The 21493-nt window shown below is 52.3% G+C and overlaps 4 protein-coding genes across 17 annotated transcripts; 3 read left to right on the top strand and 1 right to left on the bottom strand.

Moving 5' to 3' along the window:
* The first annotated feature begins 1370 nt into the window (after positions 1-1370).
* Positions 1371-13246, top strand: BSCL2 (BSCL2 lipid droplet biogenesis associated, seipin). Of its 10 annotated transcripts, XM_055082136.1 has the most exons (12): positions 1371-1628; positions 3808-4027; positions 5459-5775; positions 7254-7335; positions 10281-10424; positions 11234-11368; positions 11554-11651; positions 12084-12225; positions 12367-12434; positions 12604-12692; positions 12788-12868; positions 13007-13246. In XM_055082136.1, exons 2-12 carry the CDS (start codon positions 3938-3940, stop codon positions 13147-13149), a joined length of 1389 nt encoding a protein of 462 aa, XP_054938111.1. In that variant the 5' UTR covers positions 1371-1628; positions 3808-3937; the 3' UTR covers positions 13150-13246. The 10 variants fall into 10 exon arrangements, 8 of the variants coding, with proteins under 8 accessions (XP_054938111.1, XP_023988993.1, XP_054938110.1 ...); XM_024133225.2 differs by lacking the exon at positions 1371-1628 and having other exon boundaries at positions 12367-12433; positions 12606-12692; XM_055082134.1 differs by lacking the exon at positions 1371-1628 and having other exon boundaries at positions 3891-4027; positions 10260-10424; positions 12367-12433; positions 12612-12692.
* GNG3 (G protein subunit gamma 3) lies at positions 1913-4635 on the bottom strand. Its single transcript, XM_007109960.3, has 4 exons — positions 4400-4635; positions 3207-3420; positions 2708-2807; positions 1913-2441 (listed from the first exon to the last, which is right to left on the bottom strand). Exons 3-4 carry the CDS (start codon positions 2804-2806, stop codon positions 2313-2315), a joined length of 228 nt encoding a protein of 75 aa, XP_007110022.1. The 5' UTR covers position 2807; positions 3207-3420; positions 4400-4635; the 3' UTR covers positions 1913-2312.
* A 147-nt stretch (positions 13247-13393) lies between the features above and the next one.
* Positions 13394-18006, top strand: LRRN4CL (LRRN4 C-terminal like). Its single transcript, XM_055082139.1, has 2 exons — positions 13394-14048; positions 14588-18006. The coding sequence occupies exon 2, from the start codon at positions 14593-14595 to the stop codon at positions 15283-15285; it is 693 nt and encodes a 230-aa protein (XP_054938114.1). The 5' UTR covers positions 13394-14048; positions 14588-14592; the 3' UTR covers positions 15286-18006.
* Positions 18007-18169: 163 nt separating this feature from the next.
* UBXN1 (UBX domain protein 1) lies at positions 18170-20767 on the top strand. Of its 5 annotated transcripts, none has more exons than XM_028483361.2 (10): positions 18170-18259; positions 18360-18447; positions 18587-18640; positions 18729-18823; positions 18922-18991; positions 19154-19345; positions 19440-19491; positions 19608-19724; positions 20258-20450; positions 20623-20767. In XM_028483361.2, exons 2-10 carry the CDS (start codon positions 18389-18391, stop codon positions 20670-20672), a joined length of 882 nt encoding a protein of 293 aa, XP_028339162.1. In that variant the 5' UTR covers positions 18170-18259; positions 18360-18388; the 3' UTR covers positions 20673-20767. The 5 variants fall into 5 exon arrangements, with proteins under 5 accessions (XP_028339162.1, XP_028339164.1, XP_007110018.1 ...); XM_028483363.2 differs by having other exon boundaries at positions 18729-18835; positions 20258-20320; XM_007109956.4 differs by having other exon boundaries at positions 18729-18835.
* The last annotated feature ends 726 nt before the right edge of the window (positions 20768-21493 follow it).

Here is a 21493-nt window from a genome sequence, read left to right as displayed (position 1 = left end):
ATGTGGACATTTTCACTTACCCCTCTGGAATTTGCCCAACACTGTAATACCTTAGGAAAGAGAAAGAATCTTTTAGTGCCTTCTATGCCCTGCTTGCCATTTAAGCATGTATAGTACAATCGTTGGATATCTGAATGCCTGCCATATGCCAGACACTGACAGGATGCAGGGATTAAACAGACTTGATCCTTAGAGGAGTTTTCAACGGGCACTAAGAAAGAACCAAGCAGGCTCCTGAACAGAATGGGGGTAGGTCCCCACTTCAGGAGGGCAGCCAGGTTGCTTTCCTTGGTTTCTTCCTCTCTAGGATGAGGGAATGAAATATCCCCAGGGCCTATTAAGGCTCAGGAATTCATCAACAGCGGGGAAGCTGCTATTCCTGAAGGTGCCTCAAGTTCACTGGGTACTCCTGGAGCCTGTGGAGACGTCCATAGGAAACTGAAGTTCAGTTCCTGAGAGAACCCCCTTTATTCCTTTGGTTTCCTCTCTGTTCCCCTCCCTGCTGTCTTCCGGTGTGAAGGTGTCGGGAAGCTGGGGGCGATGTGCTGTCTCTAATATAGGTCACCCCCTTCTGCAAGGCAGCCTCTGGCAGCCGACCCTACCCGCAAGTGTATCCCAGGACAAAGCATGACCCAGGCTTGCCCCGGGAAGCATGTTATCACTGGGTACGGGGTGGGGAATCTTGACAACCCATGGGAGCAGACATCCTGAGACTTAACTTTCTCCGCCTTGGCCCTGGTCCCATCTCCGTATGTGTCTTTCTTTCCCTTGGAAGGTAAGGGCTTCTGGAAAGGTATTCTGGGGCTTTATAAACCTCCGCAAAGTTTGAGTCCGGGAGGAGCTCGTGAGACAAACCTCTGGCCGGGCAGCTTGCTGGACTACTACGAGGGGTGGTAGGCGCACCAGGGGCGGGGACACTGCTCCTGGCGGATGTGACAGAAGGCGCCTGAATGGGAAGTGGGAGAATAGCAAGCCCCAGTTCTAAGAGGAAGCCCAAACTGAACAACTTCGGGCTTATCCAACTCCTAGGGAGAACAGGAAGCGACCACGGAACAGCGCCCCGAGCCGAACGGCGCCGGGCATTGTCCTCACACTTCTGTTTCCGCTCCAAAGCAGTCTCTACTAGGCAAGATATAGAGACCTAGATTCTCTCATAAGATCCACGCGACCGGCGCCTACTGCTGGCGTGCTTGCTGGGACCCCCTTGTCCCATGATCCTTGGCTATAGCCGCCGCCAGTGTGCCTTCACCTGGATCGGGTGGACGTCGGCTTCCGGCCTCCGGGGTGGGTAGGAGTGGGTATCGAGTTGACGAGGGAAGGAGCAGCCATTTTGAGACAGATGAGCACGGAAGGGACCATATTGAGAACTCGGGATGCCTGGGGCCGCCATTTTAAGTATGGGCCCAGCTGAGAAGCCCTGTACGGTGAAACGCTGTGACATGCGGCCGCCATATTGGTGCGGATCCCCGTGGCGGCGGCCATCTTGAACGGAGACCTGCTGTGGGCGTCGCCATCTTAGAAGTAAAACGGCCCCTTCCCGGGAACTGGAACCAAGCTCCTCCCCTCTCACTGGGTACCTCCTGTCTGCGACTGCCCTTCGGAATCCCTCCCTAAGTCCACCCCGTTCGGTCTGTTTTCATTTTCACTTGTCTTCATTGCTCTCGTGTGTGTGTGTGTGTGAATGCTTTCCGTAGCCTCTGAGTGTCTGTCTGTAACTTAATTCTCCCACTTGAGACGTTCTCTCATGCCCGCCATCCACCCTAACCCGGCGGATCTCCGATCCTAGACAATGTCTAACCCGCTTTGACTGGCTCTGTTCCCTGGTTATGGCAAGCTTTTCCACTTGCCGCACCCACTCCCAAATCTATTGACTGATGATCCTATCCCCCAAGAACGGTAACACAGGAGCTCTCCTCTGAGACTCTGGATGACTTTATTCTTCAAATGGCTTTACACTTCCAATAGTTCCAGGTGAGACTGAGAGCAGGCACCCAGCCCATCCCTCTCTCCATTGTCTGAGCCGGTTACAGAGGGAAGCGGGCAGGACGCTGGCAGAGTCTGACAGCCCTTCTGTGGGTGGAGCTAAGGGTGCCCCGAGTCACGGGGTGCTTTGGGTCCGCCTCAGTGGGCGAGGAAATGGGGTCGGCAGATAGGTGAGGGAGGGCCTTGTGCTTCTGCTAACCTCACAGGGTTGGGAAAGGGCTAGGGATGGGATACAGGGACCCTAGGGGGGCTCACCACAGTTCCTGACATAAATGAGGAAGGGCCCGGGAGAGGGAAAGGTGAGGAGTTGTGAGGAGGGACAGGGCAGCTCAGAGGAGGGCACAGAAGAATTTCTTCTCCCGGAAAGGGTTCTCCGAAGTGGGCACAGGGGTGATGAGGGGATCCTCACAGGCGTGGGCATCACAATAAGTCATCAGGTCTGCTGCTGCCTTGGACACCTGGGGCACAGCCAGGAGGGGAACTGTTAGCCAGAAACCCTGAAATGGACTGCGCCCTCCCTCCCCAAATGGATAATCTTTTGCCATCTCTAGGGCTCCTTAAGACAGTCTTCTCTTCCCTCATCACCCACAGAGACCTGGGGCCAGCTCTCCTTACAGATCCCAAGACTCCTCCTGTGATCTCAGAGAGTCAATGAAAGAAAGCATCTCTTATCCTGAGGTTTGGGAACCTACGGTACAGGCTGCCAATCCAGGGCCCCACCCACCTTTATCCGGCACAAGCTGGCTTCAATCTTAAGCTGTTCCACCATCTTGCGGGCTTGCCCAATACTCATAGTGCTGTTCACAGGGGTCTCCCCTTTCATCCTGGAGAAAAGAGAGAGCTCAGAGCATGATAGGGGGCCCTGCACAATCTCAGCTGAAGGCCCTCCTCTGTGCTTACTTCTCAAGCTTTACAAGTCCGGGTCATATGCCCCAATATTTTACTCCCCTCTTATCCCCAACCTCCGTGGTCTTTCCCATTCCTGTCTTCCTCAGCTAAGGAAATGGAGAAGTGGGATGAGATGCTTCCCAAACTCCTACATGGCCTGGGCCACAGATCGTTAAACATATAAATGATTTAAGGCTTCCCAGCCCTCAAGTTATATGTGTTCCCAGCTCTGAAAACCACAACTAGAAAGAGGCCCGCCCTAATGAGGAGAGTACAGAACCCCCACCTGCCCGCTTGAGCCCCAAAGGGAGAAAAGCAGGATACTCGCTACTCACCTGAGGCCACGGGCAGCGACAGTCCTGGGGAGAAGGATCGTGGGGTGCACCAAAACCTTCTGCCTGAGATGGGTGCCCCACCTTGCAGGGAGCTGCAGCTGAGAATATCTGACGCAGCAGCAGAAGCAGCTAATGCAAGGCCACTGGGGAGGGTCAAGTCAGAGGCCAGCGGAGGGCTGGTCCCAGTTTTTGCAGCTCCAGCACTGGCTGTTACCTGAAAGATGAAGGATGCTAGAAGGAGCTGCTCAGATCCTGGCACATACCAACTGTCTGGCCAGTGGGGGAGCCTGGCTGCTGCCTGCAGCCCCTGTGCACGCCCCCACTGTTACTGTCTCACTACCTGCCCCTCCGCCATTGCAGGCATCCAGAGTCTAGGCTAGAGACCTCCCCAAAGGAGCTGGAAGTAGCTGAGTCCCAGGTAGATTCCCCCCTCAAATGGGGTGGTCTGGACCTGTGACAGCTCCTGCAGTGGAGTCAGTACTGACTGCGTGAGACCCTGCTCATTTGAAAATCTGACATCAGCTGGGCAGTCGCCCCCTCCCTCCCTCCTCCCTCTACTCTGACACAGCATTTAACACCTGAATCTTCATTTTTCTCCCAGGGACCCTCCATTCCCCATATCCAGGAAAATGTGATGAGCTACAGGTATCAGCTTCTAGATCACCACTTTAACGTTCTAGCTACAAGTGACTCGAGTGGAAGATCCAGGGGCAGCGAGGTCCATCAGGAAGATGTCTAAAGAAATGGCAGACCAAAGAGAAGGAGCAGCTGGGGAAAAAGAGGCATGCAGAGATCAAATCAAAGAATCGGACAAAGACGAGGTAGGCTAGAGTCGGTGGGTGTTTCTGGAAATAGATGGGCTTCCTGGGTGTGTGTATTGGTTTGAGATTGCCTCCCACGTCTGCAGTGTTGTGCTTGGTGCTGTGAGAAGTACGCAAAGATGTACACAACACTGATCCTTCTGAGGGATCTTATTTGGGGTGAATAGACAGACACAAAATAGAAAGTGCCACCCGCCAAAACCTAGTCTAGATAATGCGCTGTGGGGACTCTGAGGGAAAGTCTAGTTAGGGTCGGAGGAGGTCGATCACGCATCGTAAAAGCTGGAGACAAAACACGGGCCCGAAATGCTACCGCTCTTGTGAATAGGGGACAGCCAGCCCGCTGGCGCAACGCGCAAGATGCACAGGTACCCGCAGATTGCAACGTTCTGGGGGCGAATGCTCTCTGCCTTGGAAGCCCACAGATCCAAGGAGCGCCAGCTGGATGCCCGCCTCTCCCCATCTTCGGGGGTTAAATGGCGGATGGTGAAGGTGTGGGCGGAGTGCCGTGATTGCGGCCTCGAGGGGCAGGCTGAGGGATCCTGCTGACTCATATCTGGAGCATATCTTGGGGCCTGGAGGGAGGCGCCTGTCCCCTTTGGTTTTGGTATCCGGAGGGTAACGGACCGCAGGAACGGACAGGGCTGGGCGAGAGGAGGGAGGAACTTGGCGGCCCGGAAGGCCCCGCCCCCAGTGCTACAAAGGGGGCCGGCGAAAGGGGGAGGGACTTCCCCGGGAGGCGGAAGTCCCTTCTCGCCGTTGCCCAGGCAGCGCGCGGCTGGTGAGTCTGCACACCTGTGGCGGCCCGCTGGCTGGTTTCTATGTTGCTGCGGTTGGGTGGGGGCTCCGGGCGCCGCGCCCACCGCCGAGCCAGAGGGGGCTGGCGGGGAGCGGCCGTTGGCTGTAGGACGCCCTGCCCGGAGTGGGGCGCGGCCCTGTTTGAGAGCGACTGCAGCTCCAGGAGAAGAGGAGAAGCTCGGTAGGGAATTGTGGCTACGCTGAGGTTGCTGGCTTTGAGTCCGGCTGTGCGACCTTAGGCAAGTCGCGCGTGCTCTCCGTGCAGCCACCTCGCAGTGTGGAATCGTGTCATCGTGTGTGTAAAACCGCCTTGGAAGAATTTTAAGGTGCTCATCCTCAGTATGTTACGTATCACTATGAATGACTGTCAAGGTGGCTGTCCCAGGATCAGGTGACCGGAGGATGGGTTCAGATGAGGAAGTGTAGCACAGGTGGTGGAGAGAGCACAGTGGAGGAAAGGAAGGGATAATTGGCTGAGAAACGCAATCAGTTGGAGAAAGGCCGTATGAAACAAAGACTTTGCTATGTCTTGCTATCTCTGGTTCCTCAAAGCCAGTCCGGTAAGCTTGTCCTTTTTGTCCCCACCTCCCCCGTGAAAAGAGCCATTCTTTCCCCTTCTCTGTCCTTTTCCAGGAACCACCAGCTGCTTCATCCCATGGCCAGGGGTGGCCTCCACGTGGCAGAGCACCTAGGAACTCAAGGCCTGAACCTGGGGCCAGACCCCCTGCACTCCCCATCATGGTCAATGACCCACCAGTACCTGCCTTACTGTGGGCCCAGGAGGTGGGCCACGTCCTGGCAGGCCGTGCCCGCAAGCTGCTACTGCAGTTTGGGGTGCTCTTCTGTACCGCCCTCCTCTTGCTCTGGGTGTCTGTCTTCCTCTATGGCTCCTTCTACTATTCCTACATGCCGACAGCCAGCCACTTCAGCCCCGTGCATTTCTACTACAGGTGAGGGGGGTCTTCTGTCGAAGTAGAGGAATCCAGTGAGAGAATTGCTGCAAGGACCCTGGGAGCTTATTTCAGGTCAACCCCCGTATTTACGGAGGAGGCAGTGTGGTTATACTGATTTCTTTTATAGCCCAAGGTTGGGGCAGGTCTGGGCTGGTAGGGCTCTAGGGTCCTAGTCCTGTCTCTGGTTACTGGAATCTGGTTAAAAGGAAGAAAAAAAAAAAATCCCTCTCCTAGATTGTAATTATGAGGGTCAGTTCACTTTAGGCTGGATCAGACCTCTCTCAGGGCCACTGTAGACTTTTGAGCCAACCCAACCCCTTGGGTCATCTCAGAACTAATCTGGCCTTCAGTAGAGGAGGTATTAGGAAAGCAGTAGTTTGCCTTTTACATTACATCTTCCCACTCCCGGATAGTCTGCTGCAAGAGGATTTATGGAAACGCAGCGTGTCTGGATACATAAACTCCCAGAGTCCTACTTCTTGCCTGGGGCCTCAATTCCTTCCCATTTTACAGACCCTGCCAGATTCTCTCCCCTTCTTTTAACAGTGACTACGGGACCCATCAAGAGGTGCTGACCAGAGCACTATTATCAATGGTCCAAAGTTTTTTTTTTTTTTCCCCTGTCCTGAGTCTGTGGTCATGAGCTGTAATTTCTAAGGCAGAGCTGCTTAAACTTTTATTTATTTATTTTATTTATTTATTTATTGGCTGCGTTGGGTCTTCCATTGCTGTGCGCTGGCTTTCTCTAGTTGCAGCGAGCGGGGGCCACTCTTTGTTGCGGTGCGAGGTTTTTTCACTGCAGTGGCTTCTCTTGTTGTGGAGCACAGGATCTAGGCACGCAAGCCTCAGTAGTTGTGGCACACGGGCTTCAGTAGTTGTGGCTCACGGGCTCAAGAGCACAGGCTCAGCAGTTCTGGCACACGGGCTCAGTTGCTCCGCGGCATGTGGGATCCTCCCGGACCAGGGCTCGAACCCGTGTCCCCTGCATTGGCAGGCGGACTCCTAACCATTGCGCCACCAGGGAAGCCCTGCTTAAACTTTTAAGAGGCATGATGGCCTGGCCCCTGGCCTAGGTTCAGCTTATGAAAGCTATGGCCCTTCCTGCCGTAAAAACCTATATATATGCCCATGTGCAATTTTGCCTACAATTCAAAGGGTTCGTGAGCCTCTTAAAGATCATCTGTGGATCCCTTTGGAGGAGTTTTCTCAAACTAAGTGTCCATAGGTTCCCATTTAAGAATGTCTGCCCTAATGACAGGAAATAAATGGAAGTAGCAGGAAGAGAATTAAAGACTCATTCTGTTGTCTTGAATCTCCTGACTGCATTTCTTCTCCATCTCTCTCTATAACAGAGAAGCGTGCCCATTCTGGGAGAAGGGATGGGGGATAGGAAAGGGCGCCCTAGGGGCCAAGGAGGTGTGTGGACAGTAAGGCAGACTCTAACTTAGCAGAGTATCATCTCCATTCTCATTTAGGACCGACTGTGATTCCTCCGCCTCCTTGCTCTGCTCCTTCCCTGTTGCCAATGTCTCACTGGCTAAGGGTGGACGTGATCGGGTGAGTATGGGAGCTGAAGAGAGGTTTCATTAGAGCTCTGATGACTTGAGAAACAGGAAGGCTTGAGAAAGACCTGGATGTCAGGGACCGAGTAATAGAGACTAAAAGGAAGGCTTTCAAGGAAAGGGAGGTTAAAGAAAAATTAAAGTCCAAATGAATTGTGTGGATTATTCTTTCCTCCTTCTTAAATTGTTTCAGCCAGGCCATATCTACTAGATAAGGTGTATTTTAGATCTAAATGAACCTAAATTAACAGATCAGCTGTCTCACAGAACTAGGGTGGAATCCACCCAAGAGTTTTGAAAGTACGTTAAATTATGAAACCGTTGACAGATATGTGTAACCTGCCATTACAAAGGGTACTGTGCCAGAGGACTGGCCAAATGCCAGTATGCCTTCAACAAACCTGGAAGCCCTGGGAAATGCAGAATGGGAATGCATCCTTCTCTATTAGGCAAGCTGCTGGAGGCTCTGCAAAAGGGTCGGATCCCAGACCACTTCAGAAGGATCTTGGAGCATCAAGAGCATTTCTCATCAGCAGAGTTTTTTGACTTGTCAGCAGTGTAAGGAGGAGTCATCAGAAATCAGACTTACTAAGAGTTTAAATACCATTTGAAAATGATTTTTCAAAAATTGTACTTGGGAGGATACTGACCTAAAGATAAAAAACACAGGATAGAAATAAATGGTCACTCTGAAGGGACGAGTGTAAGCTGTAGAGTCTGGGGCTCCCTGGGGTTGACAATACAAATAACCTGGGAGACTGTGTATCCTGTATCCTGTGACATCTTCCAGTTTACTGCCAGGGTAACACTATCCAGAAAGCTTACCAGGTGGGATGAGTGGATCCCAAATGGAGATTTCAAAGTGGTGACGTGGGGAGGGGAATTCCCTGGCGGTCCAGTCAGGACTCCACACTTTCACTGCCGAGGGTCCAGGGTCAGTCCCTGGTGGGGGGCGACTAAGATCCTGCAAGCTGCACAGTGTGGCCAAAAAAAAAAAAAAGTGGTGAAGTGGAATGTTGGGCATTGCAAGACAGAGGATTATCATTTTAGTTCTGCTACTCAGGAAAGTAACTTGGAGATTATTATAGAATGTTCTGTGAAAATATTGGTTCAGTGTGTTTTTGTGGCTTAATAATAATAATAATAATAATAAATGGAATATATTGAGAGGGGAATAGAAACAAAGCCACAGTACATTTGCACCTGGGATGCTGCATGCATTTGTGTGGCTACCCATTGTAGATCATAATGGTTGGTGATGCAAGGAGCCTAAAACAATCCGGTACCAGGCTGCTGGATGAGGAAGGAATGGAAGGATGAAGGGTGAGGCCCAAGTCCCTGATAATTAAAGCAGATTGATCATTTCATTCATTTCTAGTGAACATTTTTGAATGAATGCATGAAATAATGGGTCTACTCTGTGTGTAACACCTTGTTTAGAAATAGAAGATGTGGTCCTGCTTTCAAGGAGCTCACAGGATTGACAGAAATCTATACACTGCATTAAGTAGCAAAGATGCAGAGTCTACATTTCAGAAGAATTTGTGAAGAATTAGACAGGTGTGAGACTATGGAGATGGTGAGGCTCAAAGTGGGCCTTTTAAGGAAGGGTGAATACTGTGTGGGAATGGAGGAGAGGGAGAACCTGCCCATCAGGCAGACAAATGCGAACAAAGGCAGGACTCATTCACAAGATTCTGGTATTAGATTTTGTGGATGCCCTTGGAGGAGATGACATAATTACTGGTTTAAAAAGAAAAATATATATATATAAAAGTCTTTACTGAGGTATAATTCACATAGTGTAGAAGTCACCATTCAAAATGTACAGTTCAGTCGTTTTTAGTATATTCAGAGTTGAGCAACCATCACCATAATCAATTTTAGAACATTTTCATCACCCCAGAAAGAAACCCATACCCACTACCTAGCAGTCACTCCCCATTTCCCTCCTGCCCACCCAGAGAACTACCTATTTTAATGTTTCAAAGAATTCAGTGAAGCAACTGGCTCAGATTCATCTGGCCTCTACAGGGGGGTAGGAATCTCATGGAATCCATTTTTGTCAAGACGTAATTCAGACCGAAAATAAGAATCTGTATAAAGAAAGACTTTGATCAGTGGTTTTTCACGTATTACCCTACAGATAAAATGCTCAAAGTACCCTCATAGCCAGCCATATCTAGATTTTGGAGCTAGTACACTATTAGGGTTAGGGGAAAGTTTTTTTCAACTTCTTTTTTTTTTTTTAATCCAGTCCCTCTTTGGTTAAAACCAGAAGCTTTACCATCACCCCTGTGATCCTTATGTATCACCCTGAGGGGGTCATGCATAGGACAAGCATAGCTGAATATAGGATTAGAGGAATATAGGAACAGTCAGGAAAAACTAGGGTATGTTTGGTGGCACATCTTTAACCTTTTGAGGTTAATCCCAGTGAAGAAGCCTTCCTGCTGTGAGTCTCAGGGTTCTACCAACAGAACCAAGATAAAGGACCCAGAATGACATAAGATGGTCTTGAGTGACAGTGACTGTGTGACAGCTGGCTAGGGAGATGGTGAGCACTTCTGGCACTCGGTTAATTAATAATTTAAGTGAAGGTAGGCTGGGTCCGGGGGGATGGCCTCACGGGGACAGAGAGACCTGAGTCACAGATGGCCCAGTTGGCAACATGACGGTTCACTTTTGGAAAAGAAATGTGACACAGCCTTTCTCGAATAGAGTGATTCACTAGAGCAGACAGGATACTGAAGAGCTCAGAAGTGGGAGGGACCCAACCACCAGAAGGGGGCAGCACTTTCTTGGGACCAGAGAGATTGAGAGGCCTGTTTTGAGAGCGGAGGGTTGTGGCAGAGTGTTTGGAGGGGAAGGGGGGAGGTGGTACAGGGGCAGCGCAATTAAAAAAATTTTTTTTTAAAGAGATGGGGCTACCTTGGGCAGGTGCTGATGTATGGACAGCCGTACCGCTTTACCTTAGAGCTTGAGCTGCCAGAGTCTCCTGTGAACCAAGATTTGGGCATGTTCTTGGTCACCATTTCATGCTACACCAGAGGCGGCCGAATCATCTCCACCTCGTCACGCTCCGTGAGTGTTCATTCCTGGCCTGTCTAGGAGGGTGTGGAGAATGGTGACAGATGTCAGAGTATCTGGGTAGGGCTTCGGGAGAAAACATCCCAGCTCTGAAGTCACAAACACATCAGGATAGGCAAGAGGTGTCAGTTTACCACACCAGACAAACACCCCCTAACATCTGATGAGCATGTCCAGCTTTGGGGTAAAGTCTGAAGGGTGGAGCCACCCTGAAAACAGGGGCTTCTTTGGAGCCAGGCAAGCCTGGCCTCGAATCCTCACTCAGAAACATGCTAGCTGAGGGGCAATTTACTTAACCCCTTAGTTATGAAGTACTATAAGTGAATATAGTAGTAACTCCCTCATAACAAGACTAGTTTGGATTAAATGAGGAAATAGTGGGTGTTCAATAAATGTTAGACTCCATTCTTAATTATCAACTGAACCATATCATGAAGCAAATCCCCGAATGTCCACATGGGGGAAAAAGCTTCAGATGGTACGCTGGAACATACAGTCTGTTCTGGATTATAGAACCATTTGTGGGGGAAGGTAGGTCAGAGACAGTGTGGGGCTTCACCTAGGAGGGTTTCTTAGAAAAGGGGGCTTTGTTGTATTGGAATAGAGACACGTGGCCGGGTAGGGCAGGGCAGGCATGTCATTCCAGTGTTTGCAACGGTTGGGTCGAGACTTGGGTTTTGGGGGCGTGGTAGGAATTGAAAGTGAGGGAGCAGGGACCGGGGAAGAAGCAGCCTTCCTAGCCTGCTCAGGGGTGGTGGAGGGGCGGGCACCCATCCCCAGCCTCTCCCTCCTGGCCCTGGCAGGTGATGCTGCATTACCGCTCAAACCTGCTCCAGATGCTTGACACACTGGTCTTCTCTAGCCTCCTGCTGTTTGGCTTTGCAGAGCAGAAGCAGGTCCTGGAGGTGGAGCTGTACCCAGAATACAGGGAGAACTCGGTAAGGGGGGAGGAGGACTGGGGACAGCCCTCCCCACAAGCCCAGAATTTCACCTGAGGAGCTTCTGGGCTCGGTCAGGAGGGACAGCAGTAGAGGCTGGAAGCGGGCCTCAGATTGGCCTGGTAAGAGTGACAGCGGCAGGATCCTGGCCTGATGTGCTGCCACCACTGCCCACCCGCCTGCAGTATGTGCCGACCACCGGAGCCATTATCGAGATCCACAGCAAGCGCATCCAGCTGTACGGAGCCTACCTCCGCATCCACGCCCACTTCACTGGGCTCAGGTGAGGAAGCGCCGACGTGGCCTGGGCAGCTCTCGTGGGGCCGTCCTTAAGTGAAGAGGGTCCTAAGCAGAGGCGACGGGTTTTATGGGTTTTACTTGGGCCACAGATTCTCAGCCCTGGCTGCACATCAGCATATCAGGTCCCTGGGGAACTTTAAAAAAATACTGATGCCTGGGCCCCACCCCAAGGCCAGGATTTGTTAGGGTCATACCAGGCCGTCAGACTTTTTGAAAGCACCCCAGGGAAAGGTCATGTGCAGTCAGTGTTGAGAACTGCTCTCTTGAGCACATCGGCTCAGTGGGTGGGAGGCAGGGGATGGAGCCCAGCTCTAGCCAAACTGGTGAATCGCCCTAGACGTTATTTCTGGGAAATGAGAAGGCTGGTACTCCCTGGTAGCTGCTACTCCCCTCCTGTCTCTGCTTCCTGCTTCAGGTACCTGCTGTACAACTTCCCGATGACCTGCGCCTTCGTTGGTGTCGCCAGCAACTTCACCTTCCTCAGCGTCATCGTGCTCTTCAGCTACATGCAGTGGGTGTGGCGGGGCATCTGGCCCCGACACCGCCTCTCTCTGCAGGTCGCAAAGGACCCCTTTCCTCTCCCCCTCGTGGTCCTTCTTTGGGAAGTGGGCAGGAGCATGTTGGGGGCTGGGGCTGAAGGGCCCTGATCACCGGTGAGGGAAGGCAGCCCTTGCTGCTCAGGAGTTTCCCCCCTACAGGTAAACATCCGAAACAGAGACAGGTCCCGCCAGGAAGTCCAGCGGAGGATCTCTGCCCGTCAGCCAGGTAAAGGTGATGGCTGGGGGCTGGGTGAGGAGGCTCCTGCGCCGTCCATATGAGGCTTTAGGTGCTCACATACCAAGCTGAAGGTCAGGGGAAAGGCTGAATGGGGTGAAGTTGGCACTGCCATCCAGGCGCAGCTGCCCTAGCCCTGGCCTGTCCTCTACCCCCTTTGGAGGCACAGGGCCCCAAGGCCAGGAGGAGTCCACTCAGCTGTCACCCATTACAGAGGATAGTGAGAGCCGTGCAGATCCCTTGGAGCCAGGTAAGGTGCAGCAGCCCGACCTCCTTCCTGACTCCTCTCAGCCCTCCCCTTCGGCCTCCTCCAGACTGACCTCTGCCCTCCCCCTGGGGCTGCAGAAGGCCAGCTGTCTGAGGAGGAGAAACCCGATCAACAGCCCCTGAGTGGCGAGGAGGAGCTAGAGCCGGAGGCCAGTGACGGTGAGGGGCACTCTGCAGCGGGACCTGGGTGGACTGGGGTTGGCCTGTGGCTAGGGAGAAGGCCACGTTGGGTGGGGGCAGGAACCCCTGGTCTGGAATTTCCCATTTGGGATTTTGTTTCTCCTTCCCCTGGCCCAGGTTCAGGCTCCTGGGAAGATGCAGCTCTGCTGACGGAGGCCAACCTGCCTGTTTCTGCCCCTGCCCTTGCCCCAGAGACCGTGGGCAGCTCTGAACCCTCCACAGGCACTGTCCGACAGCGCCCCATTTGCTCTAGTTCCTGAAGAGAATAGGGCAGAGTCCCCACACTCCAGCCCTCTCCCCCCCGATCCCTTTCCCTTTCCGGGGCTCCACCAATAAACTCTTTTCATGCCAGCTGCCTCCCTGACTCTGAAGTGGATTCAGGGCCATTTGAAAACCTGATGTTCCCCAGGCATCCCCCACCCCGATTGGAGGAGGTTGTCTTGTCAGGGGCTACCGATGGGGAAGACCTCCAGACCCTGGACTATTTTAGGCACAGCTGTTTCCATTCATCAGCCTAGGACGTCCAAGGAGCGAAAACCTGCCCACTCCATCCATGTGACTCTCATCTCCCTCTGGGGAGGGGGATAGCACAGGGCGGGTCTGGAAAGCTGGGATACATCATTCTGGCCTCCGTACCCTTCCCTTTCTCAGTCCATTGGGAGGCAGAAGACAGGAAATGACTGCCATGTATGTGGTATGATTTTTTACTGAAACAGCACTTTGTAGCCCAGGCCCCGTGCTGTCCGCAGCTATTTTTCTCTCTGATACCAGCCAGGTGGCCCCGTCCTTTGTGTTCCCCTCCTCACCCCCTCACATGACTTCAGCCTTTGGATTCTCAGCTCCTGGCTGCTTTCCACATTCCACTGCTCTTTCAGAACCCGGGCATCCTGGCCTCCAGCTGAAACCGCTGCATGTGGCTTCCCCCACCCCTGGCCCCGTGACTCAGGCCCTCTGAAGGGACCAGCCCTCTTCTTGGCACTCACCGGGGAGGGGGGAAGGGGGGCCAGGTGGTGACATCACAGCTGAGGGGTATAAAAGCTTTGAACCAAAACAGAATTGAAATTGAAGACACTGAGAAAACCTGACTGCGCAGCCTGTGCTCCTGGGGACCTCTTAGGACCCCCGGCCTGCTACTCACTGCATCAAGCCCTACCCACTGGTAAGGCACTGCTTGTGAGTCGAGGAGGTGGGGGGCAGGCGGGGACCAGGACTTTGATAGGTGGGGAGGGAGGGTTCCAGGGCCTCTGTGTCCCATCTCTTCTTCTTTCTCACTTCCATCTCCTTTCTGGGTTTCTGCATGTGTCGCTGACTGATTGAAACTTATTTTACTTAGATGGTTTCTCTGGGTGGCAGCTGGGAACTATTTCACCTTCCTTCCCCAGGCTGCGTAAATCATTTACTCCTCCCCTCAGCACTCAGTTTATTCATTAACTGTTTCTCGTGCTTCACCTATTGCTGGTCGCACACTTCTCTCTGTCGGGTCAGACGACATTTTATTCTTTTTCGCCCAAAACCAAGCACATAGGCTGCTCAGAAGTTGGATGACAAAGGGGTGTATCGTCTCATTTCCACCTCCTTCTTGTTCTCCTCTTGGTCCCCGGTCGTGTTTCCCTGTCTCTAGAGCTTTTGTTGAGGGAGGGGGGCCTGCAAGGTGTGAGGGCTGACCGGCCTTTACCCTTCCCCCTCCTTCCCTTCCAGACTCCATGCCGGGCTCTCCCTGCCTTCTGTGGCTCCTGGCTGTCACCTTCTCCTTGGTTCCCAGAGCGCAGCCCTTGGCGGGAGACTCGGAAGAAGAGGAGCAGGATGAGACACCTTTGCCGGCTGTCCCCTGCGACTACGACCGTTGCCGCCACCTGCAGGTGCCCTGCCAGGAGCTGCAGAGGGCCGGCCCGACGACGTGCCTGTGCCCTGGCCTCTCCAGCGCCGCGCAGCCGCCCGACCCGCCACGCCTCGGGGAAGTGCGCATGGAGGCCGAGGCGGGCCGCGCCGTGGTGCACTGGTGCGCCCCCTTCTCCCCGGTCCACGAGTACTGGCTGCTGCTTTGGGAAGGCGCCGGGGCTCCGCAGAAGGGGCCCCCCCTCAACTCGACGGTCCGCCGAACGGAGCTGAAGGGCCTGAAGCCCGGGGGTGCATACGTCGTCTGCGTGGTGGCCGCCAACGCGGCTGGGGAGAGCAGCGTGCCCGGGGCCGAGGGCCTCGACGGCGCGGGCGGCCCCGCCTTCGGGCCCTGCGGCCGCCTGACCGTGCTGCCGAGGCCGCTCACGCTGCTGCACTGGGCCGTGGGTGTGGGCTCGGCGCTGGCCCTGCTCAGCTGCTCCGCCCTGGTCTGGCACTTCTGCCTGCGCGAGCGCTGGGGCTGCCCCCGCCGAGGCCGTCCGAGCAGCGCGGGACTCTGAGGCCGCCCGGGGGCCTCTCCGGCCAGGCTAAGCCCGGCGCCGCTCCGGGGGAGGTGGCGGCCCCGACAGACGGCGGCGGGATGGAAGGCGGGGCGCTGGGCCCCCGCTGAGTCGGTTCAGGCCCCAGACTTCCCACTCTGCCCCGAGCCTAGGTTTAGGAGTAGAGAAGGTCGGCAAATTTTTTCTTAACGGACCAGAATAATTTAGGCTTTGTGGTTCCAGGGGATAAAATCGAAGATATCATGTAGTTCTTACACAACCATGTAACCATTTAAAAATGTAAAAATCATTCTTAGCTCTTGGGCCTTACAAGTCAGGCCCCGGCCAGATTTGGCCCGTTGGCTACGGTTAGTCTACTTCTGTCGTACAGCCTCAAAAGGGCCCTGCCACTATGGGTGGCTTCCTTGGGGTTTTGAGAATAAGCTGCTGCGGGATGGGAGTCTGGGGCTAGAGACCACTCCTTCTCCTTCTGCCTTTTTGTTTAGATAGTGAGGATGCACACTGAGTTAGAATCTACCCGTGTCTGACGCGGGTGGAAATAAATGACTGACATGGGGTGGAGAAGAGAAGGGCTGCCCAAGCTGCCCTCTGGGACAAGCTTGCGGTTTTGCTAGTAAAAATATAATAATAATAATACAGTAATAACAAAGGATTCCCCCTCCCCCATTTGCGTTTACTGTATATTCACTGTAACAACATTAAAGGAGATGTAAAAGGAAGACGTTTTCCATTTTCATGATCCTTTTCAATTCCCTGTCCACACACTGATTTTTCGGAGTAGTATACATACTTTGGAGTTTATTTTTAAATTAACTGGATGTAGAAAAGTCGAAGTTGCTACACAGTTTATTCCTCACTTTTACTGATCTTATAACCTTTTTTTAAATTATAAAAGTAACACATACAAATTTCAGTATTGAAGAGGATAAAATGAAAGTTCCCCTCCTCCTCAAGAGGTAATTGCCTGTAGCAGAGCAAATTTTTCTCTAAGCAATGCAAATATATTCTGTTCTCATTCAGTATATTATGGACAATGTTCCATGTTGGTAAATCACAGCCTTCTTAGTTATGTGAAAGGCATAACTTGCCATTGGAGGATGCTCCTGAACTGACAATAGCCTTGGCTCTTTGTTAGAACATTTGTCTTCAGCGTTTGCTATGGACATCCTTGTTCGTTTGTGTATCCTCACATGTTTGTGTATTTCCATAGGGTACTTACCTGGAAGTAGGTGAGAGAGGCAGTACTATACAATTTAATCATTCTTCTATTATTGGAACTCTAGAATAAATTTAGAACACATTTGTTATTTAGAATACACTCACCATATTGCCTTGAATACTTTGTCCTTTTAATTTGATTCCTGTATTTCCTCAGCATTTATTCATTTACAAATAATGAGGGCCTACTATCTCACTTTTCTGTTCTTTTTCCCGTACTTTTTATTCCCTACTGTCTTGATATTAAAGATGCGCTTTACATGCATTCGTACTTAATCTCGTTCACAATCGTTCTAAGAGATGGTGTCACCTTTTCACAGATGAGAAGTTTGAGGTTCTAAATGGTTTGAAGCTATTCAATACAAGTAAGGAGGTGAGTTAGGATTACTCGACCCAAGTTGCCCAACTCCAAAGCTGATGATCTTCATTCCACCACAGAGAGGCAGCACAGCCTAGCGGTTCCAGAACGCACACTGCATGGGTTTGAATCCTAGCTCTGCGACCTTCGGTAAATTATCTCATCTTTCTGTGTCTGTTTCCTGTGACTAATAATAGTATCTACCTCATATGGATTGTTGTGATGATTATGAATTAACCATATAAAATTCTCTAGTGCATATATTATCAATATCAGCAACTTATTATTCTGCCTCCTAAAAAACATTTAAAGTGAGCTTTAACTTAAGGGACCTAACAGCCTAGGTAGTGGCGGCGGGCTAAGTAATCAACAAGACTACACACCAGGGGGACAAATGCTAATGGAGTAAATACCGGGGCTCGGAGGTGGAGAGGGGGTGGTCAAGGCAGGCTTCCCTTAGAAAGCAAACCCAGGGACTTCCCTGGTGGTCCAGTGGTTAAGATTCCGCGCTTCCACAGCAGGGGGCGCAGGTTTGATCCCTGGGGACCTAAGGTCCCACATGCGGTGCGGCCAAAAAAAAAAAAAGGAAAGAAAAAAAAGAAAGCAAACCCAGGGTCCAGTCCGAAAAACGACTGGGAGTTAACCAAGCCCACAGAGGGGGCCGGACATCCCAGACACAGAGGGACGGGTATGTGCAAAGGCCGGGAGGAGGGAGAGTTTTGCAATCTGCACAAGTTACCCTCAAGTGGTGAGAGATGAACTCCGCACCAACTACCAACATTTACACAGTATAGTCTAGCCAGGCACCTAAGGTTGGTGCTATTGTTATCCTCACTTTACAGATGGGGCATTAACAAAAGAAAGGGTAGGAGGAAGCCAGACTACCAGCATTTAAGTTTTGTCCTAGGTGACTGAGGTGTCATGGAGAAGTCTTAATCAGGGAGGTGATGACAGGATCAGTTACTGTGTTTTGCAAAGATCCCTTTGGCAGTCGCGCGGAGGATAGCTCAATTGCCGGAGAGGATGAGCAGGTCAAAGGGTGCGCACATTTCTACGGCTCTTGATAAACACTGCTAAATAATTTTCCAACCGGTTGCGCTAAGGGGCCATATCGAGAGCTGTCTTGATTCGCCCAAGGGTTTCAGGGAGGCATCGCCCTTCTACACCGCCGCGGGGCACCCGGGCTTGGGCGGGGGAATGTGAGCTGCCTCCCGGGCCGCTACTCCCACGCCCCGCCTGTCCCCTGAGCGCCAGGTCCCGGCAGCCGGGCCCGGCCTGTGTTTTCTGGCTCTCTGCGGCACCCGTCCACGTCCGCCTCCACGTGACCCAAACAGATTCGGGCACTTCCGCTTCCCCTAGGCTTTCTTCTTGTCGGTGTCCAGGGCCGGTCCGGAGCCAGTGAGTGAGCGAGCGTCCGGCTGGGGCCGTTGGGGGCGGGATTGCGCGCCGGCGGGGGACGCCCCGCGCTGACCCTCTCCGGCCTTCTCGCCCTTTCCAGGTCCCCGCGGAAGCGGCGGTGGCGGCGTCATGGCGGAGCTGACGGCTCTGGAGAGTCTCATCGAGATGGGCTTCCCCAGGGGACGCGCGTAAGGGAGCCCCCTAACACCCGTCCGCGGGGGTCGCCGACCTTTCCAGGCCTTTACCCCAGCCTGGCCTCAGGCTCTACGCCCCAGCCTGACCATCGCCATGGCTCGTGGGCGCTATTCACGGTGTTTCTGCCCCCAGGGAGAAGGCTCTGGCCCTCACAGGGAACCAGGGCATCGAGGCTGCGATGGACTGGTGAGCGCTCAGACCGGGTAGCAGGGGACTGGGGACTCCTACGAGGGGCAGCCTGAACATTAACCTTCCTCCCTACTTTCCCTGCCAGGTTGATGGAGCATGAAGACGACCCAGACGTGGACGAGCCACTAGCGAACCCCCTTGGACATATCCTGGGACGGGAACCCACCCCCACTGAGCAAGGTGGCCCTGAAGGTTCTGACGGAGGGACCCAGTGTGATTATTCAGGAGGGCCGGAGGAGGAGGATGAACGGGTAATAATACTGATTGCTTGTTTGTAGGACCTGGGTCCGCTGTGGGAGAAAGCAAACCCATTTTGACTGAAGAGGAAAGACAGGAACAGACTAAGAGGTATGAGGAACAAGCTCACATTTCTGAGGCTCATCCTCTACCTGTCCCCAGAGGTGTTTTGCGACTGTGTTCCCTGATTCTGTTTTCTGAATCCCTTGTTAATAAACGCACCTTCCCAATTTATGTCCATTTCTCTTGAACTCTTTCCTCTCTGCAATACAGGATGTTGGAGCTGGTGGCCCAAAAGCAGCGGGAGCGTGAAGAAAGAGAGGAGCGGGAGGCACTGGAACGGGAACGGCAGCGCAGGAGACAAGGGCAAGAGTTGTCAGCTGCCCGACAGCGGCTACAGGAAGATGAGATGCGCCGGGCTGCTGAGGAGCGGAGGAGGGAAAAGGCTGAAGAGTTAGCAGCCAGGTCTGGGTGCTGGGGGTGTTGGCTAAGAGATGAGAAGGGAATCAAGATTTGCTTTGTCAGTGTCTGACCTACTTTCGTTCTGTCTGCGTTCCAGACAAAGAGTCCGAGAAAAGATCGAAAGGGACAAAGCAGAGAGAGCCAAGAAGGTAGGTGATTGGATAGATGCTGAGGGTAATGAAGTAGGGAGACTAGTAAATCCCCTTTTCTAGCTTCAGAGGGAAAGGTTGGGCTTAGTGCCTGATTGTTTAACTTTGTCCTCCAGTATGGTGGTCATATGGGTTCTCAGTCTTGCCCACCAACAACAGAGCCAGGCCCTGTTCCCTCCTCTCCCAGCAAGGAGCCTCCCACGAAGCGAGAGTATGACCAGTGTCGCATACAGGTACTGATTCTGATTCCTGTCTTGCTCCTGGGACCCTTTGTTGGCTTGTAAGGCACCCAGCCCAGCCCAGAGCTTTTTTCAGTTATGTTCCCTTTGCCAAACCTCTCCCGTCTTTGTAAATGACTTTTGAAATCCTACCTCTTCTGCTCTTAGGAAAGATATCAAATTTTACTTGCCCCAGTCTTATATAAATCTATCTCTTTTTCTTATTCAGCAGTTAACTTCTTACTTGTTCATCATATTTTCATTTGGCTTATTATACAGCTATTTGCACGATGTGGTACTTATCCAGATATTTTGTGTGACCTTGTCTTTGGTTTCCTTAAATTGTGAGGGAGCTAGGAGTCTGTCTCTTCAGTGTTCAGTAAAGCCAAGCCTAAGTGGTTGTTCATTAGATGCTTTAAATAGCAATTATGCTGGTTCAGTCTCTCTTAGAGGAAGGAGAAGCCAACTTTGCTCTTTTTCTTTTCCTTACCTGGGCACTTCACTCAGTTTTGACACTCAAAATTCTGTATTTCTGTCTTGCCTTCTAGGTCAGGCTGCCAGATGGGAGTTCACTGACCCAGACATTCCGGGCACGGGAACAGCTGGCAGCTGTGAGGCTCTATGTGGAGCTCCACCGTGGGGAGGAGCTAGGAGGGGGCCAGGACCCTGTGCAGTTGCTTAGTGGCTTCCCCCGGCGGGCCTTCTCAGAGGCTGACATGGAGCGGCCTCTGCAGGAGCTGGGTATGACCTGTGGGACCTGAAACCAGGAGGGGGATAGGGGACATGCCTGAGAAAGGAAGGGATGCAAAGAAGGGACTTTGTGGAGATAGTGTGAGGCCAGGAATTTGTGGGGGGGCGGGCGGTGGGCAAAAAGCAGATCTTTTGGTTCAAACCTGTTTCGTTCCATCTTCAGGACTTGTGCCTTCTGCTGTCCTCATTGTGGCCAAGAAATGTCCCGGCTAAGAGGCCTTTATCCCACCATCCTTCTCTGACCTCTCTTCATATTTGATAAAGCACTGACATCACCTTCCTAATAAATAGACCCTCTGAGTTCTGTATGTGACTGACTCCTTCCTGAATGGCCGGGAGGGACAAAAGGAAGGCCTTTTAGAATAGACCCTATGCTTCCTGTTAAATTTCCATGGGAGACTTTTTTCTAATCTCTGGGTCTGATGAGTTGCTTGGGAGGTTGAAGGGGAGAGGTGCTGGAGTGTGGGGTGTACGTTGGATAGCATCTTTTGCTCCTATGGGTTAGGCAGTACCTAAGCCTGAAATTGTTAGTAGCTATGTGCCTGGACTTCTTTAATTAAGCCTAGTTTCCTCTTTAGTAAAACGGGGATAATAGTTCCTGTTAGTTGGGGTTGTGGGGGCTTACGTAATGCTGATGTAAGGTGCTTTAGCACCGTGTCTGGCACCTGGTAAGTCCCCAATTAAGTATTAGCTACTAGAAGGGTAGTTTTTAAAACGTGGCCATTCACAGTGAGAGGAGCCGTAGTGTGACCTTCACAACCGCATCTCTTCTGCACTAAAAAGTATTGAGTACTTAATACATACCACACAGTTTTAAGTGCTTTGTACATGTTAACTGAGATACGAAGACAGTACTATCTAGCTGTAGGTACAATGATCCCATTTTAGAGATTGGGACACCAAAGCACATGACTTGTCCAAACACACAGCTGGCAAGTAGCAGAGCCTGGACACATCTCCGGGGAGCCTGACTCCAGGGCTCAGGCTCTGAACTGCCAAGCTCCCCTTGTGCCGGTGCCGCTCGCCCCTCACCT

This window comes from Physeter macrocephalus, unplaced genomic scaffold (genome assembly GCF_002837175.3).
Source record: "Physeter macrocephalus isolate SW-GA unplaced genomic scaffold, ASM283717v5 random_25, whole genome shotgun sequence".
In the NCBI taxonomy this organism is placed as follows: Eukaryota; Metazoa; Chordata; class Mammalia; order Artiodactyla; family Physeteridae; genus Physeter; species Physeter macrocephalus.
Note: the sequence above shows the minus strand (reverse complement) of the source record. Positions and strands in the feature narration are given on the sequence as shown.

Bases quoted from the DNA above. Each gene is read 5' to 3' on its own strand.
- GNG3 (XM_007109960.3), bottom strand. From the start codon at position 2,806: ATGAAAGGGGAGACCCCTGTGAACAGCACTATGAGTATTGGGCAAGCC. The intron at 2,442-2,707 runs GTGGGTGGGGCC...GCTGTGCCCCAG, and splicing joins CCAGCTTGTGCCGGATAAAG to GTGTCCAAGGCAGCAGCAGA.
- UBXN1 (XM_007109956.4), top strand. From the start codon at position 18,389: ATGGCGGAGCTGACGGCTCTGGAGAGTCTCATCGAGATGGGCTTCCCC. The intron at 18,641-18,728 runs GTGAGCGCTCAG...TTTCCCTGCCAG, and splicing joins ATCGAGGCTGCGATGGACTG to GTTGATGGAGCATGAAGACG. The intron at 18,836-18,921 runs GTTCTGACGGAG...GCTTGTTTGTAG, and splicing joins TGAGCAAGGTGGCCCTGAAG to GACCTGGGTCCGCTGTGGGA.
- BSCL2 (XM_055082133.1), top strand. From the start codon at position 3,938: ATGTCTAAAGAAATGGCAGACCAAAGAGAAGGAGCAGCTGGGGAAAAA. The intron at 11,369-11,553 runs GTAAGGGGGGAG...ACCCGCCTGCAG, and splicing joins CAGAATACAGGGAGAACTCG to TATGTGCCGACCACCGGAGC. The intron at 12,693-12,787 runs GTAAGGTGCAGC...CTGGGGCTGCAG, and splicing joins TGCAGATCCCTTGGAGCCAG to AAGGCCAGCTGTCTGAGGAG.
- LRRN4CL (XM_055082139.1), top strand. From the start codon at position 14,593: ATGCCGGGCTCTCCCTGCCTTCTGTGGCTCCTGGCTGTCACCTTCTCC.